General features: G+C 40.2%; 1 protein-coding gene across 1 annotated transcript in view; it reads right to left on the bottom strand.

Moving 5' to 3' along the window:
- The window catches only part of DIO2 (iodothyronine deiodinase 2), a 9,718-nt gene extending 757 nt beyond the window's left edge, over positions 1-8,961 (bottom strand). Inside the window, 2 exon segments of the mRNA XM_008059110.2 lie at positions 8,042-8,316; positions 8,612-8,961. Coding sequence (XP_008057301.2) covers positions 8,042-8,263 — 222 coding nt within the window. The 5' untranslated portion in view covers positions 8,264-8,316; positions 8,612-8,961.
- Positions 8,962-13,316: the final 4,355 nt, after the last annotated feature.

Here is a 13,316-nt window from a genome sequence, read left to right as displayed (position 1 = left end):
AGGAAGGGAGGGGGGAGGGAGGATACCATATTAAACACATTGCCACTTCAATTCACTTTAAACAGACACAATTGGCGGTAATAGAATGTGGTATTTCCTTTAGAACTTGTGGTGAACATTTATTGATTTCAGTAAAGAGGCATCATGGCAGGTAATGTAAAGAATGGCCCAAAAGAGAATGAAGTCTTTATCACTCTCTGTAGTCATTGAGGTAATTATTTTCATCATTGAAGGCACTGGAGTTAACTCTTTTTATAATTAAGCTGTGGCTGGTATTCTTGACTATCCTTATTTTGCTGTCAGTGCTTAACATGCATCATATAACAAATGATTAATTGACTCCATTTTAAAAGTTAGAAGTAAATGGGGTCTACTTTAAGACAAATTATCAGGGTTTTGGGACATCACGCCTGTTTCTGAATTCTGAAACACTCAGGCAGTACTTTTCATTGTTTTGCGTTATCCTAAGCCAATCTCCACCAAAGACGGATGATATCAGTAGGCGCTGTTCTTGACTACAGCTAGAAAGCCTGGGGTCCACCACATATAAGGATTACTTCCAGTTAACATCTCTAGTGCCTCAGCTTTTCCATCCATAAGATGGAGATGATAATGCCTGTCCTCCTCATGTGGCTACTGGAGGGTAACATAAGGAACAGAGTTCTTCATCTACTATAAATCACTGCAGAGCTGTGTGTTTCATTATCAGATGCCACCCCACCATGTGAAGCAGAATATCATCTTTCTTTGGCAATTCTGTGTTTAACAAAATTTTCCTGAAGCAAAGATTCGAGCTCTCCTCAGATAGCACCTTCCCTGGAGGTTTCTACTGTGGCTGCTTACAGTGTGGTTCTCATGACTAGAACCTTACAATTTCCATTTAAAACAAACAAAAACATATAGTTATTCTAGAATTCTACTTTTAGTTAATTTCCCATTTTCCATGTATTTTTGTTTGTTTCTTGCTCTGTTGCCCAGGTTGGAGTGCAGTGGCACAATCATAGTTTACTGTTACCTCGACCCCTGGGTTCAAGTGATCTTCCTCCTGCCTCAGCCTCCTGAGTAGCTAGAACTATCTGGGTGATTTTTTTTTTTTTTTGTAGAGATTGGGGTTTTGTTACATTGCCCAGACAGGTTTTGAACTCCTCGCCTTAAGCAGCCCCCCTCCTCAACCTTCCAAAGTGCTGGGATTACAAGTGTGAGTCACCTCACCTCACCCTCTTTTATCTTGGAAGCCACACACACACAAATATTTTTCTACCACACAATTTATTAACAAGCTCCTCCGAATTAAAAAATATTCAGGCAGAAAAGGTATAGACAAAAACGGTTCCAGGTGCCCTCACCCCTTGCACACGGTTGAAATAATTGAATGCAGCATGTAGAAAAGTTCGAAGCCCTTGCATCTGTACACTGATAATAAAAAGCAGCCAACAAAAAAATATCCAATTACTTCCGTTTGAATTAACACAATTGAGTCTTCCCCTAGAATGGCTTAATCAAAGCCAATAACATAACATTAGGGACAACTTACAACAGTACAGTTGATTTTTATACCCTATCCTTAATATTACAAAACACTTCCAACTTGATCGACTTATTTCCCTCATATAAATATAGCCTTATAGAATACTGCTGTTAATTGAAGTCACTTGGAAGTGAATTGTTAAAGATGTAACAATTCAAACTGATATAAAACACTCGAGATCTTTTATTCGGAAGCTTCTATCTAATGTTCATGAGTAACTCATTTTAACTGTAGAGAATTCAAGTGTTTCTCCCCCTTCTGAAAAAGTCTAGCAGGGCAGGTTTGAAACAAGTGCTATTCGTTTTCTAAAAGAAATCTTCCAGTAATAATCTTTCTTAGAAAAAGAAGCCGTTGGTGTGATTTAAATAAGCACATTTGTTTTTGTTACCACTAGGGAAAAAGTTATTTTGTTTATATGAATTTTCTTGGTTAATGTGCAAGTGACACTAGATGGAGAAATCTAAAAACCACTTTTAGCTGGATTCTTTCATATGAACTTAGTTTTGTAAAATATACTTTAAAGATATAAACGTTAAAGTTATTAAAAACCTTTAATCTGTGGGTTCTTTTTGCACTTCTTTGTAGATCTAGGTGGTGGGTAGCATTCCCATTATCTTCTCCTTAGATCTTTCCCACTTAAAAAGAAATAATGATTCCAGGAGCACTGCTTTTCACAAAATGGTGTGTACTATGTTCCTTACTATGCTGTGATAAGAAGACCTAAATGCATTCAGATGAGTTTGTTGCAATGACTTCTTGCTAAGTAAGCAACCCGTTCACAGAAGAAAAATACCTCTGAACTACAGATTTGTAAGTTCTTGCTAGGTAAAAAAAATTAATCTGCGTTTTGGAATCATTTTTGAGACCTAAGAACAATTATGTGGCCTCGATAAAGCAGCCTCCTACCCGGCTCTTACTTGAGCAGACCTGTTGGTTCTTGTATTCTTCTTGATTATTCAATTGAATACTCTAATCTGATGCTTTAGTCACAGGAGACTCTTTTGTTACCTGCAGTCAATTTTCACGGAAAGTCAAGGCACCTTCTCCTTCTCCCTCTCCTTAGAGCCACAAAATTCTTTCCAAAACAAAGACTAGTTTGCCTTAGAAAGTTTAGGGCAAGTACAATACTGTCACTCTAAAATTAAAAATTAAGCAAGTTACCAAATACCGAATGCTCTGTGTGTGGGGGGGGGGGATTCGCATTTTGATAGGCTGGGAAATATTTTCTTCATTTTGTTGAATGAAGTATTAAATGAATGCTAGTTGTTACAATTCTAGGTCAGTGACGAATTTTATACTAAATAATAAGCTTGACCTGCAATGAACATATTCACATTTGGGTGATTTCAGATAAACTCAGAAATATGGATCCTGGAGAGTACTACCATAATCAACACTCAGTGCTGTTGATCTGTCTTTGATTGTCTCAGCTGGTCAGTGCATACAACAAATGTAGCCAGTTTTTTGGGCAGCTGTGATCCCCTACTGAAGACTAGAATGTCATAAATGGATTTCCTTATTCATAAGGGTGCCCAGGTAAGGGAAAATTCATAGATGAGATCAATGCCATCAATAAGACCAAGAAGGAAAAACACACACGTACCATCCATAAGACCAAACATGAACAGACCAGCAGTCTGCTTTTTTAAGCTTCATATATTAATCATTAAATTTGTCCATCCTTTCTAAAACGTGGTGGAGGACAATTTAGCTGAAGTAAATGGGAGGAAAAACTTGTTTTAGAAATGAAACTTTCCTTTAAACTAAAAACGAATTTTTAAAAGAATATTACTATTCAGTCTCATCTACCCATTTGGTCACCATAAAATTAAATTCCTAATGGACCAGAGTTTCAAATAGAGAATTTCTTGGTTTGCTGGGTTATGCGCCCTGCTGAGACAGAACGGGAGAATCGCCATTGTCTTCAATGACGGAAGGTTCTTTGCTCTCCCCAGGAGCAAAGCATTCCTTGACCCAGAGCCAAAATGATGAAGAAAATAAAGTTGGTCCCATAATAACATTTGGGCTGCAGGAAAGAAACTCAACAAAAACAAGTTATCCCCTGGTACTCCCGAACTTTGTTTTAATTTCCCACAGTGGCACAGAAAGTCTCCTGGCCACAAGTTACCTATCATCTTAATTTCTCCTTCTTAGAGGGTTTGTGTTTGGTTTTTGTCCTTAATGAGACATATTTGCCAAAGAGGCATTCAAAAGGCATTTTTTACTCTTGCGGAAGAGTAATTAGGTCGGTACCTCTTTCCCTGCCAGCATTAGCCGCTCTAAAGAGAACCCTGCCCAGTATTTAATGCCCAAACACAAGAAGCATCATTTCCACTAATTGGTCTTGAAGTTCCGATGTTCCCAAAGGGTCCCTTTATTTTTGCAAGGATCAGAAAGGACATATGTAAAATGTGATATTGTCGTCCCTGACTTTTATCTCTCTCATCTGCACTATAAGAGTTGTCCTTTCAGTAAACATCAACATGACACCGACAAAGAAAATAAATAAAGAATTGGCATTTTTACAACAGGGGATGTCTCTGGGCCAAGTTCAAATGCTGCAATAGACCTATTTATAAATATGAGCACGTAATTAAATATATAGCCTATATAAAAATGTGATTCCCGTGGTGATGTTCAGTGCTCGGTGCATGAGAAGAAGGATAATGCTGCCTTAGCATATGGACTGTAGAATGCAGAGCCAGAAGAAAAAAGAACCATTCACCAGGCTAGAAATGTGGCATATACTACTAACCTGGTTTGTTTTGTTTTGTTTTGTTTTTCCTTTCCATGGCCTGAGAAAGGCTTGTAGATAAAATATCGCATAATCTCATAATAGAAAGTAAAGTAAATGATAAAAATGAAGGGTGGGTGTGTGGTAAAAGAATTTTTACACATACTTCTTGCCATCCAAAGCCCTGAAAATGGCTTTATTAACTATCAGGAAGTTTCAAATTCTTTGACATAATGACCAGGCTACATCAATGTCCTTAGAAACGTGGCCAAACAATCATTAAGCAGAGATTTAACCATTTATATTCAGATTGGTCAAAGAAATCAGAGTTGAAGAATAAGCTACCTACTTCTTCCTCTCAGCTCAATTCCCTGTTAGCTATTCTCTTTTTAATTTATGCCTTGAAAAATGTACCTCTAAGCCCTATCACGTCCCAATGTTTTAGCCAAGTGACGAACAAACTCTGTCTGTGGCCTGTTTTGTGTCCTCTTGGGACTGCTTCTCTCTTAAAAGAACCATTTTTCCATTGTAGAAACTAGTGTCAAAGGCTTGAGGTGAATGAAGAGGAGGAGAAGAATGTTAAAGAGACCCTTTCAAAACCAAAATTATATGTTCAGATGAATATGTTTTCTGTGCCACTGCAATATTAACCGTGCAGAAGCCAAACTGCCTGTCAGCATCTATACTGTATGTTTACTTTTACACTTCATTTAGGTAAGAGTCAGGCTCCCAGACAGGGCAGTTTGCTTATTGGTTGCATTTTTTTCCTGTTGGAGCACCAGCACAAGGATATACTGTTCAGATGCAATGACACTGACTAAAGAAACTAAGTCTCAAATATCTGTTATTCACCTCAGAATCTCTCAAGAGTTTCTATAGACTTTCTTTTCCATCTGAATCATATATGGAACCCCCCCTTACCAAACTCACATCATCTCTAAAAGCTTCTTTACAAAATTAATTTTAAATCCCTTGCAACGATTTAATGAAGAAGAGTTTTTCATTTTATTTTATTCTCTTTTAAAATTTTTTATTTCTGTGTTGCCCCTCATGGGGGCATTTATTCTACCTTCTCTAGATATTTTCCAAGTATGGGATATTCAGTAACAAGGGAAATTAAAAATGACAAATCGCATGTCTAGTTGTCTCACATGTGCACACATTCCATCCTGGGAAACTCTGCTTCCGGGGTAGCACCCTCAGAGTAATGCATGTCAGGATTATGAAATGCTGTGGTGCCACCTCAAACAGAACCTCCTGCAGTATCGCCAGAAAAGGCTAGACCCTAAGACAGTGGCACAGATGACAACAGCATTCAGGGAAGTGATTCAACCTGACTGAGAGGTTCTGAGTGACCCTCGAAGGCCACTGCAGGAACCGCCACCCTTGCCATCCTTGAAGACAGAAAGAGACCATCATCAGTTCAAACTGTGCTTGGAATGTTTCCACTCATTACACACCCAGTCCAGTCTTGTCTCTGGATATATGGGCCTTGAGGTTGCTTCTGCCCATGGTAGCTATTATATAAATCATTAAGAGCAAGCATAATAACATCGGTGGTGAACTTGGTCACTAATCAAATCAGTAGGCAGAGACAAAGAAATACAGAAGAGGAATACACAAACCATATGCAAAAAAAGAAAAAAAACAAACCACTCATCCTTCTCAATTTCCTGGAATATGAATAACAAAATATTGCCACACAATGGAACACTATACATTAGTGAAGAAAGTAAATAATAAAGTTTATTAAAGAGGCATTTGCTTGCTTTTCTATTTTTATCTTCAATTAGCTGCTTAGTGGAAGAAACAACCTCACAAAGTATTTGTGGGTAACATTACAGCTCCCATTGTTTATGTGAGAGATGACATTAAAAACAGTTGTCTTAATAAAAGAAGACATTTATATAAAATATACATATGTGTATAAGTTAAATTTTTCTAAGAAGTGGGTTTTTTTCCTTGAATAGGCAAAAGGCACTTGTCTTTCAAAAAGGGAGAGTTTAATATACTGAGATCTAACCACTGATATTTCCATGTTTACTGCTAACACACACAAAATACAGATAGATGAATCTTCCTAATTAATAGTATGCCTGACATCTTGTGTACTTCCTCATCCTCCTCCAAATTCCCTACACCCAAAATAAAACACAAAACTTTCACATTCAGTGGATACATTTGTAGAAATGAAATGATCCTTTCAATATCTCCTTATCTGTAATTCCCATTTACCCCTACACAACTAATATAAATAAAGCTTTACAACTATGAGCATCAATTTATATTCTTACAAATAAATTTTCATTTGCTAATAAGAGCTCTTGCTGTTCACATGTCTTTATGACAATAAATACAAACTTTCTGCAGATTCATCTCAATAATGAAGACATGTATTACAGTAAAACTTCCCTAGTTCACAATAGATATTTTCTTCTTGAACATCTGATTTTCAGCGGAACAACCCTGACCTGGATTCTTTGTGACTTCAAGTTACTTCTTTTCCTGGCACACACTTTTATTTTTCTAGTATTTATTTATGGAGGACTTGCTCCCTCCCCCATTATTCTAAGTTTCCCATCTCTGGTTTTAAGGTACTGCTTGCCTAAAGTGTACCACTTCGTTGAACACCTGGGTTCTATATTCCTCTCAAACTCCTTTTTTTCTAGCATCTTGGACAAGATCTCCAAAGACTGCCAAGGAAACCAAGACTGTCTGCTTTGATAGCAGCTTTTGCCAAAGCCCAGGGAGACTTCAGGAGTCATGTGGACATTGGGGGTCGGGACAAACTGACAAAAGACCAGGGTCAAAATGTTCTTCTTTGAACCACAAGATCTTAGTTGGACATGTTCCACCAACATCTCCAAGGAGCAAAAAGGCTGAAGCATTTTTCACTTAGAAATGAAGATTACCGACCCTGGTTTTGAGAGAGCAATCCCCCGAACACAGCCTCTGCAGGCAAGGGAGGCCACTGCCCTAATGCTGAAGACACATGTTGCGGCAACTCAGAGATTTAATGAATCATAGACTCATCATCTCTTTCTAAGACAACCTATTTTATTTTTGAGAAACAAAGTGCACGTAGCTTCCCTTACAGAGTCTGGATTTCTGACAGCCAGTTCTCAGATCTCTCTTTTGCAAACTGATATCTAGAAACTCGGGACCCAGTGCTTGAGAGCCACCTCCACAGGTTTCAAATCCACATCAGTGACGAGGAGGTGGCACACAGTTGCTTGCTTTCATTAACTCTTGCCTTTACCAGAAACCAAGAGGCTATGATGCCCAATCGCACTTGCTATGACCATTCTGCTTAGCCTCGTCAACTTGGAGAGTTTCAAGTCCATTTTCTTTTCTTGCTTCTCAGTGCCAACCCTTTGAACTGTCTTTTCTAGTGCACCTCCTTCCGTCTCCCATCAAGCAAAACCTCAAAATTCCAGTTTCTGGCATGAGCAAAAGAAATGCAGCCATCTCCCCTTCCCCATCACAAATACCCTCTAGTAGGGTCACAAATACCCTCTACTCCCAAATGGCAGCGATAATCCTTATTAGAGAGATTTCTCGGGTTGCACAGAATCATGTTGGCTTAATAGCTGTCAACCCCAAATCTAACCTGTGCAACAGGTGGGGAAAGGAAGCATCCTGGGTCCCCAGAGCAGAACCACCAGGCAGGTCCCCCAGGTGGGCCCCCAGTTCTCACCCCAAAGTTCCAGGTGGCTCCAGGCCCCAACACGTGAGCCCCTGCCCTGCAGCCCTCAGGAGAAGCGGTCAGCCCGGCTCACCTGTTTGTAGGCATCCAGGAGGAAGCTCTTCCAGACGCAGCGCAATCCCTCTGAGGTCAGCATGCGCCGCCACTCTCCGCGAGTGGACTTGGAGCGGCTCAACAGCAGCACCACGTGCTTGAGCAGAATGACCGAGTCATAGAGCGCCAGGAAGAGGCAGTTGGAGAAAAAAACTGGCAGAATCTGCAGTGTGATCAGCAAGTCTACACTCAGGATGCCCATCTTCTCCGCCTCCTGAGTCAGTTCCCTTGTGCGCTCTGGTTCCCCTTCACCCTCTTATTTAAAAGGGGGGTGGTGGTAGAGGGGGTGGGGGAGGTAAGGGGGAAGGTTGGGGGTGGGGGGAGAAGGAGAAAAACTAAATTAAAAGGAAGCCCAAGTTGTCTCCTCTTTCAAAGAAGCAGAAATGGCAAGACCAAGTTCAGTTTCTCCAGCCCAGAAGTTGGAGTGTGCCCATCAATTCATTCAATTCGGAGCTGCTGCTTTTTTTTTTTTTTTTTCAGGATTTTAGATGTTTAAAAAAAAAGAAAGAAAGAAAAAGAAAACTGGCGTACCCGTCCCTAATCCAGTTACCCCTGTCAGAGTCCGTTAAAGACAGGCAGTTCTGCTTTCATTTCCAAGCACCTATGAGACTGTGGCAGAGATTGCAAAATTTTCTTTAGCTTTTCATTGTCTCTCTGTTCTTTAAACGTAGCCTGTTTCTTTCTTGAATTGCCAAAGTTGTTTGGTTGTTTTTTTTTTAATGTGCTTTAAGGGTAGTTTTGTTTTTCTTTCTTTACTCCGTTTTACACACACTTTCTGTGCTTCTCCCAGTCTCTCCCTCTCTCTCCCCTCTCCAGGAGCGACTGATGCCTCTTTTTTCTCACTCTCTCTGTCTTTTTCTTCCTGCTATCTGTCTGTGGTGCAAAGTGCCTCTCTCTGCAGCCCAGTGAGTCTCCCTGAAGCCTTTTATACATTCCCTGGCTAATTGCTGCAATAGAGAAATGAAAGCCTAATCTTGGTAAAGATCTTGACGTCATTGAGAAAGAGGGCTTTACTTTGGCCAGGACTGCAGTGAATAGAAAAGCAAAACTCGACAACTTTTTTTTTTTTAGAAGGGGTGGGGGAGAGACAGTGAAATTTTGCTTTGTGATTTAAAGAGAGAGAGGGAAAAAAAATGAATACCTCTGACAACTTTCAGGAAATGCTTCCAAACTTGGGGAAAGTAATTTAATACCATGTGTAAATTGATATGGTGACAACTCTTTTTTATACATTTATGAGGGGTTTTGGAAAGAAAGGATCCTGGAGGGTAGGTAGAAAAGAGGAAAAGTAATCACAGGTGGTCTTCACCCTATTTCTAGGAAGATAAGATGTGAATGTTTATATGTGATATTTATACCTTTATACTATGACTCCGTCCCTTCATCAGATTTCTGACCTAGATCCTTTAAATATTTTTGAGTCAGGACCTTATCTAAGAAAACGCAAAGCAAGTTACAAGGTGGAAAACGATTTGAGTACTATCATAGCATTTCTTTAAAGCCTCTTGCAGAAACTTGAATATAAGTTTTCTTTTCAGTTTTACCCAAGCTTCCAATGGGGGAAAAAAATCCCCCTGGCATAGAAGGGGCTAGGTGACTGTACATTCTTTTAGCTTTATTTTGCCTCTATGCAGATACAATTAAAACCTTCTATTAAATGGCATTAAGATGCCATAAGACTGAGAAATTATTTATAAGACAGTTCTTTTAATGTGATACTTTCTCTGCTTCTGTTAACATAAACCTCAAGAGGCCTGACACTTTAGAGAATCTTCCTTTTTACCTTGAAAAAAAATTTAATTAAATGTATGGGTGATTAGGAGCAGACTTTGAATTTGTCCAAGGTGCCCAGTGAACACATTGTTCAATCTCCCATGAGTCTTTAGGACAGGTATTTAGACAGACAATGCTTTGGTAGAATGCCAAGACCCCCAACCCATTCTAGTTTTTCTTCTTCTCTTACCTAACAGATTACCTCTAGGAATTATGTTTTCTTGGAAAAAGGAGTGGCAAGCAGGGTGGGTGTAAAGTTTTAATTAAAAAATAATTAGCTGCATTTTATAGGGACACAGAGCTCTTAAGCAGTAGACACAAGCCTGTGATCAGTATATCGTTGCATTTTTGTCCACGTGGTTAAAACCTGCATGATCACAGAAATAATGTAAAAGCCTAGAGCAAGAAGTCTTTCATCGGTGGGCCCAAGAGCTAAGTTCTTATCTAAATGTGTGTTTAGCAGGGTGTTTTTTGCCTTTTTAAACAACAACAAATGAAAACGGAATGCCTGTAGGTTTTGTGAAACCCAGGATTCTCCTCCACTTCGGTAATGGCCAACCCCACCCCCCACCCCCCACCCCCCACCCCCAACCTCACCCCCGCGCGGACTTAGAACCATCTTGGCCCTCAGTGAGCTCATTGAGGATGTTCTGAACGAATGAATGGACGGGGCAATGCAGAGGGCCTCTGCATTGCTGTACACTAGGGGGCGCCATTCACATACACTATGATGTGAACGGGGTGTCCCGGAATTGTAAAATGCGGTGGCCTTGTGTGTAGCCCTTCCCAGGGACGCTACACTCATCATTCTCTACAACTTAATGTCTTCATTTTTACCATCAGTTTGGTCCATGGTGAGTTTTGAATTTGCACCCCATGGACTAAATTTTTAGAGGTGACTTTAGAACTTAGAAAAATGCATCTAGCCACCGAGAACAATTCTTTTCCCTGTGACTATCACACATTGCTAGCCAAAGAATAGCATTCACAGACAGATTGTCCCTGTACTCCACTCATCTTCTCAAACGTCTCGATGTCCTTGTGGGAGAAACAAAGGACAAAGAGAGGAGGTGACCACATCGTCTCTGAACTGGCATAGATGGGCAAGTTCCAGTGCCAGGCCACAATGACAGAAGGTGTCAGGAAATGACTCTCCCACTCACTGCCCAGGCCTTAAAACCTCACCCTTTCTCAAACACCCATTTCGCCCCGTTTGAATTAAGCCACTGCTACTCTGAGGTGGAGGCTGGCAGCTATAAACCAATTCTCTCTCACTTGTTATTTGCTCTCAAGGAGGGAGGTATGTTTGAAAACGGCAAGATGGGGGGTGGAATTGGTGGAAAATAGGGGGGGGAAAGCTTTCTTTTGTTAATGTAAAGTTCAAAGCCCATCTAGAGTATAAATGGTTATAAATCAGAATTAGGACTCTGTTGGGGACTTTCTGTTTGGTTTTACTCTTTTTTCCTTTTTTTTTTTTTTGAGGTCAGAAGTGTTTGAGGAGAATTAAAAATAAATAAGAGAACACATAGGCTCATAGTCAATCTGATCATGTCATTTCTTAGATTTCTTCTATTGTTTTTCTAAGTGAACAAATAAATGAGTTACAAAACTGAGAGCTATCATCTACCAGATAGACAATCTGTCCCTCCTAGAAATTACATTTCTCCAAAGCTATTTTTTTATGCGTGGCTCACAGTTGCTTGTTCTAGTTATTAGTGATATTAAGCACACTTATCTTCAAATAATTTTGTACTCATCAGAAGTAGCAAAGTAACCATAAGGTGACAGAGTGTGATTTTTTCCATCATATAAATGAGAGAAGATTGGAGAAGTCAAAGCTGGTCTTGGTATATTTTCCCTCACTCGAAACCTCACTGTTTTTCCTTAGTGACTGTTTTATGGGCACTGTCATTACTCTTAGAACCAAAACCCTTGCCAAATGTAGTTTACTAGTCATTTTATCTTGTAAATCACTAAGGATATCAGGGATTTCGTATCTGTTTAATACTGTCCCAATGCAAGCTCCTGTTTTAGATTTGATATGATCTTTTAAAAGGCTTGGACATCTTCTTGGTCATGTAAATGTTCTTAGCAATCAACATTGTAATGAGTTAAATGCAAACCAATGTGTGGCATGTTGGTTGAATTTCCTTATACAATGTTCTACACGAGTTTTAAATTCAAAAGAGAGGCAGCCTAGGGCAAAATGCTGTAGGCTTTTTGATAAGTGAAGAACCACTGTAAAGTTCTTTAATTTTTAATCTGTCCATAGTAACAGAGTATCATGTCCTACCATTGCCTCCTTCTGGTTGAGAAAAAAACAAGCATATGAGTGTCAAGTCTTCCTTTGCTCCACATTTTTTGAGGGAGGGAGGGGGAACAGGGTCTCACTGTATTGCCCAGGCTGAAGTACAGTGGCACAGTCATAGCTCACTGCAGCTTTGATCTTCTGGGTTGAAGTGATCCTCCTATCTCAGCATCCCAAGTATTTGGGACTGCAGGCACACACCACTATGCTCACTTAATTTTTTTTTAACTTTTTGTAGAGATGGGGTCTCACTATGTTGCTTAGGCTGGTCTCAAACTCCTGGCCTAAGCAATCCTTCTGCCTTGGCCTCCCAAAGTGCTGTGATTACAGGTGTGAGCCACCATGCCCAGCTAATCCAATTTTTGACTATTAAGTTGAGATTGAGAAGTTGGAAAACTGACTTGGAAACTAAGCATGGCAGCTCCCACGGCTATTTCCTTATTTTTATTTGAAAGAGTAAAAGGACATCCAGACAATTCTGTGGAGTTAACAATTCATACCGTGGACTTTCAAGCTGTCTTAGTTTTGAAGAATTTTACTCTTTCTAATTCAGGTGGTTTGTCGAACACACAAAAAAATAGGGTTTCGTTTTTACTTTAGTAAAAACTTGCAAGTACAATTATAAATCTGAAAATGTCTTGGAAAGGACAGGTTTGCTGATTTTGGATTTGAGAGTGCGGGTACCCTACCTACCCCCCCCCCAAAAATAGAGCAGCTCTGAGAAAGGAGTCACAAACTGTACAGCCTTCTGCGTCCAGAGAGGGAGCTATGATGAAGGGTTTACACCACAACTACTGAATCACTCCAAATCCCCGGTGGGCCCATCCACTCCACAAACACAGCCGTGTCCCCTGCCTTGTGATGAAAGGAGCAGCTCAATGGATAAAACACACAATCCAAGAGTAAACTCTGACACACCTTGAGCAAAGCAGCTCAGGGCTGGGCAGGGAAGGTCAACGCCGTGGGAGGTGTGAGCACTCTGCTCTCCCAGGGGCCTTCCCGTAGGTCCCTTCTCAGGCTCAGGCGCTGGCAGAGCGAGCCATCTGAGGTGTTAATGCATTCTTCCCTCAGCAACTGTTGCTGCTCTTTTTTTCCAGGCCACCTACTGGTAAGACAGAGGGAGGGGGGAGAAAAAGGAAAAAGGAGGAAGGAAGCATGAACGAAGAAGAAAAGG

This window comes from Carlito syrichta, unplaced genomic scaffold, assembly GCF_000164805.1.
Source record: "Carlito syrichta isolate Samal-C Ts95f unplaced genomic scaffold, Tarsius_syrichta-2.0.1 Scaffold303723, whole genome shotgun sequence".
Classification (NCBI taxonomy): Eukaryota; Metazoa; Chordata; class Mammalia; order Primates; family Tarsiidae; genus Carlito; species Carlito syrichta.
Note: the sequence above shows the minus strand (reverse complement) of the source record. Positions and strands in the feature narration are given on the sequence as shown.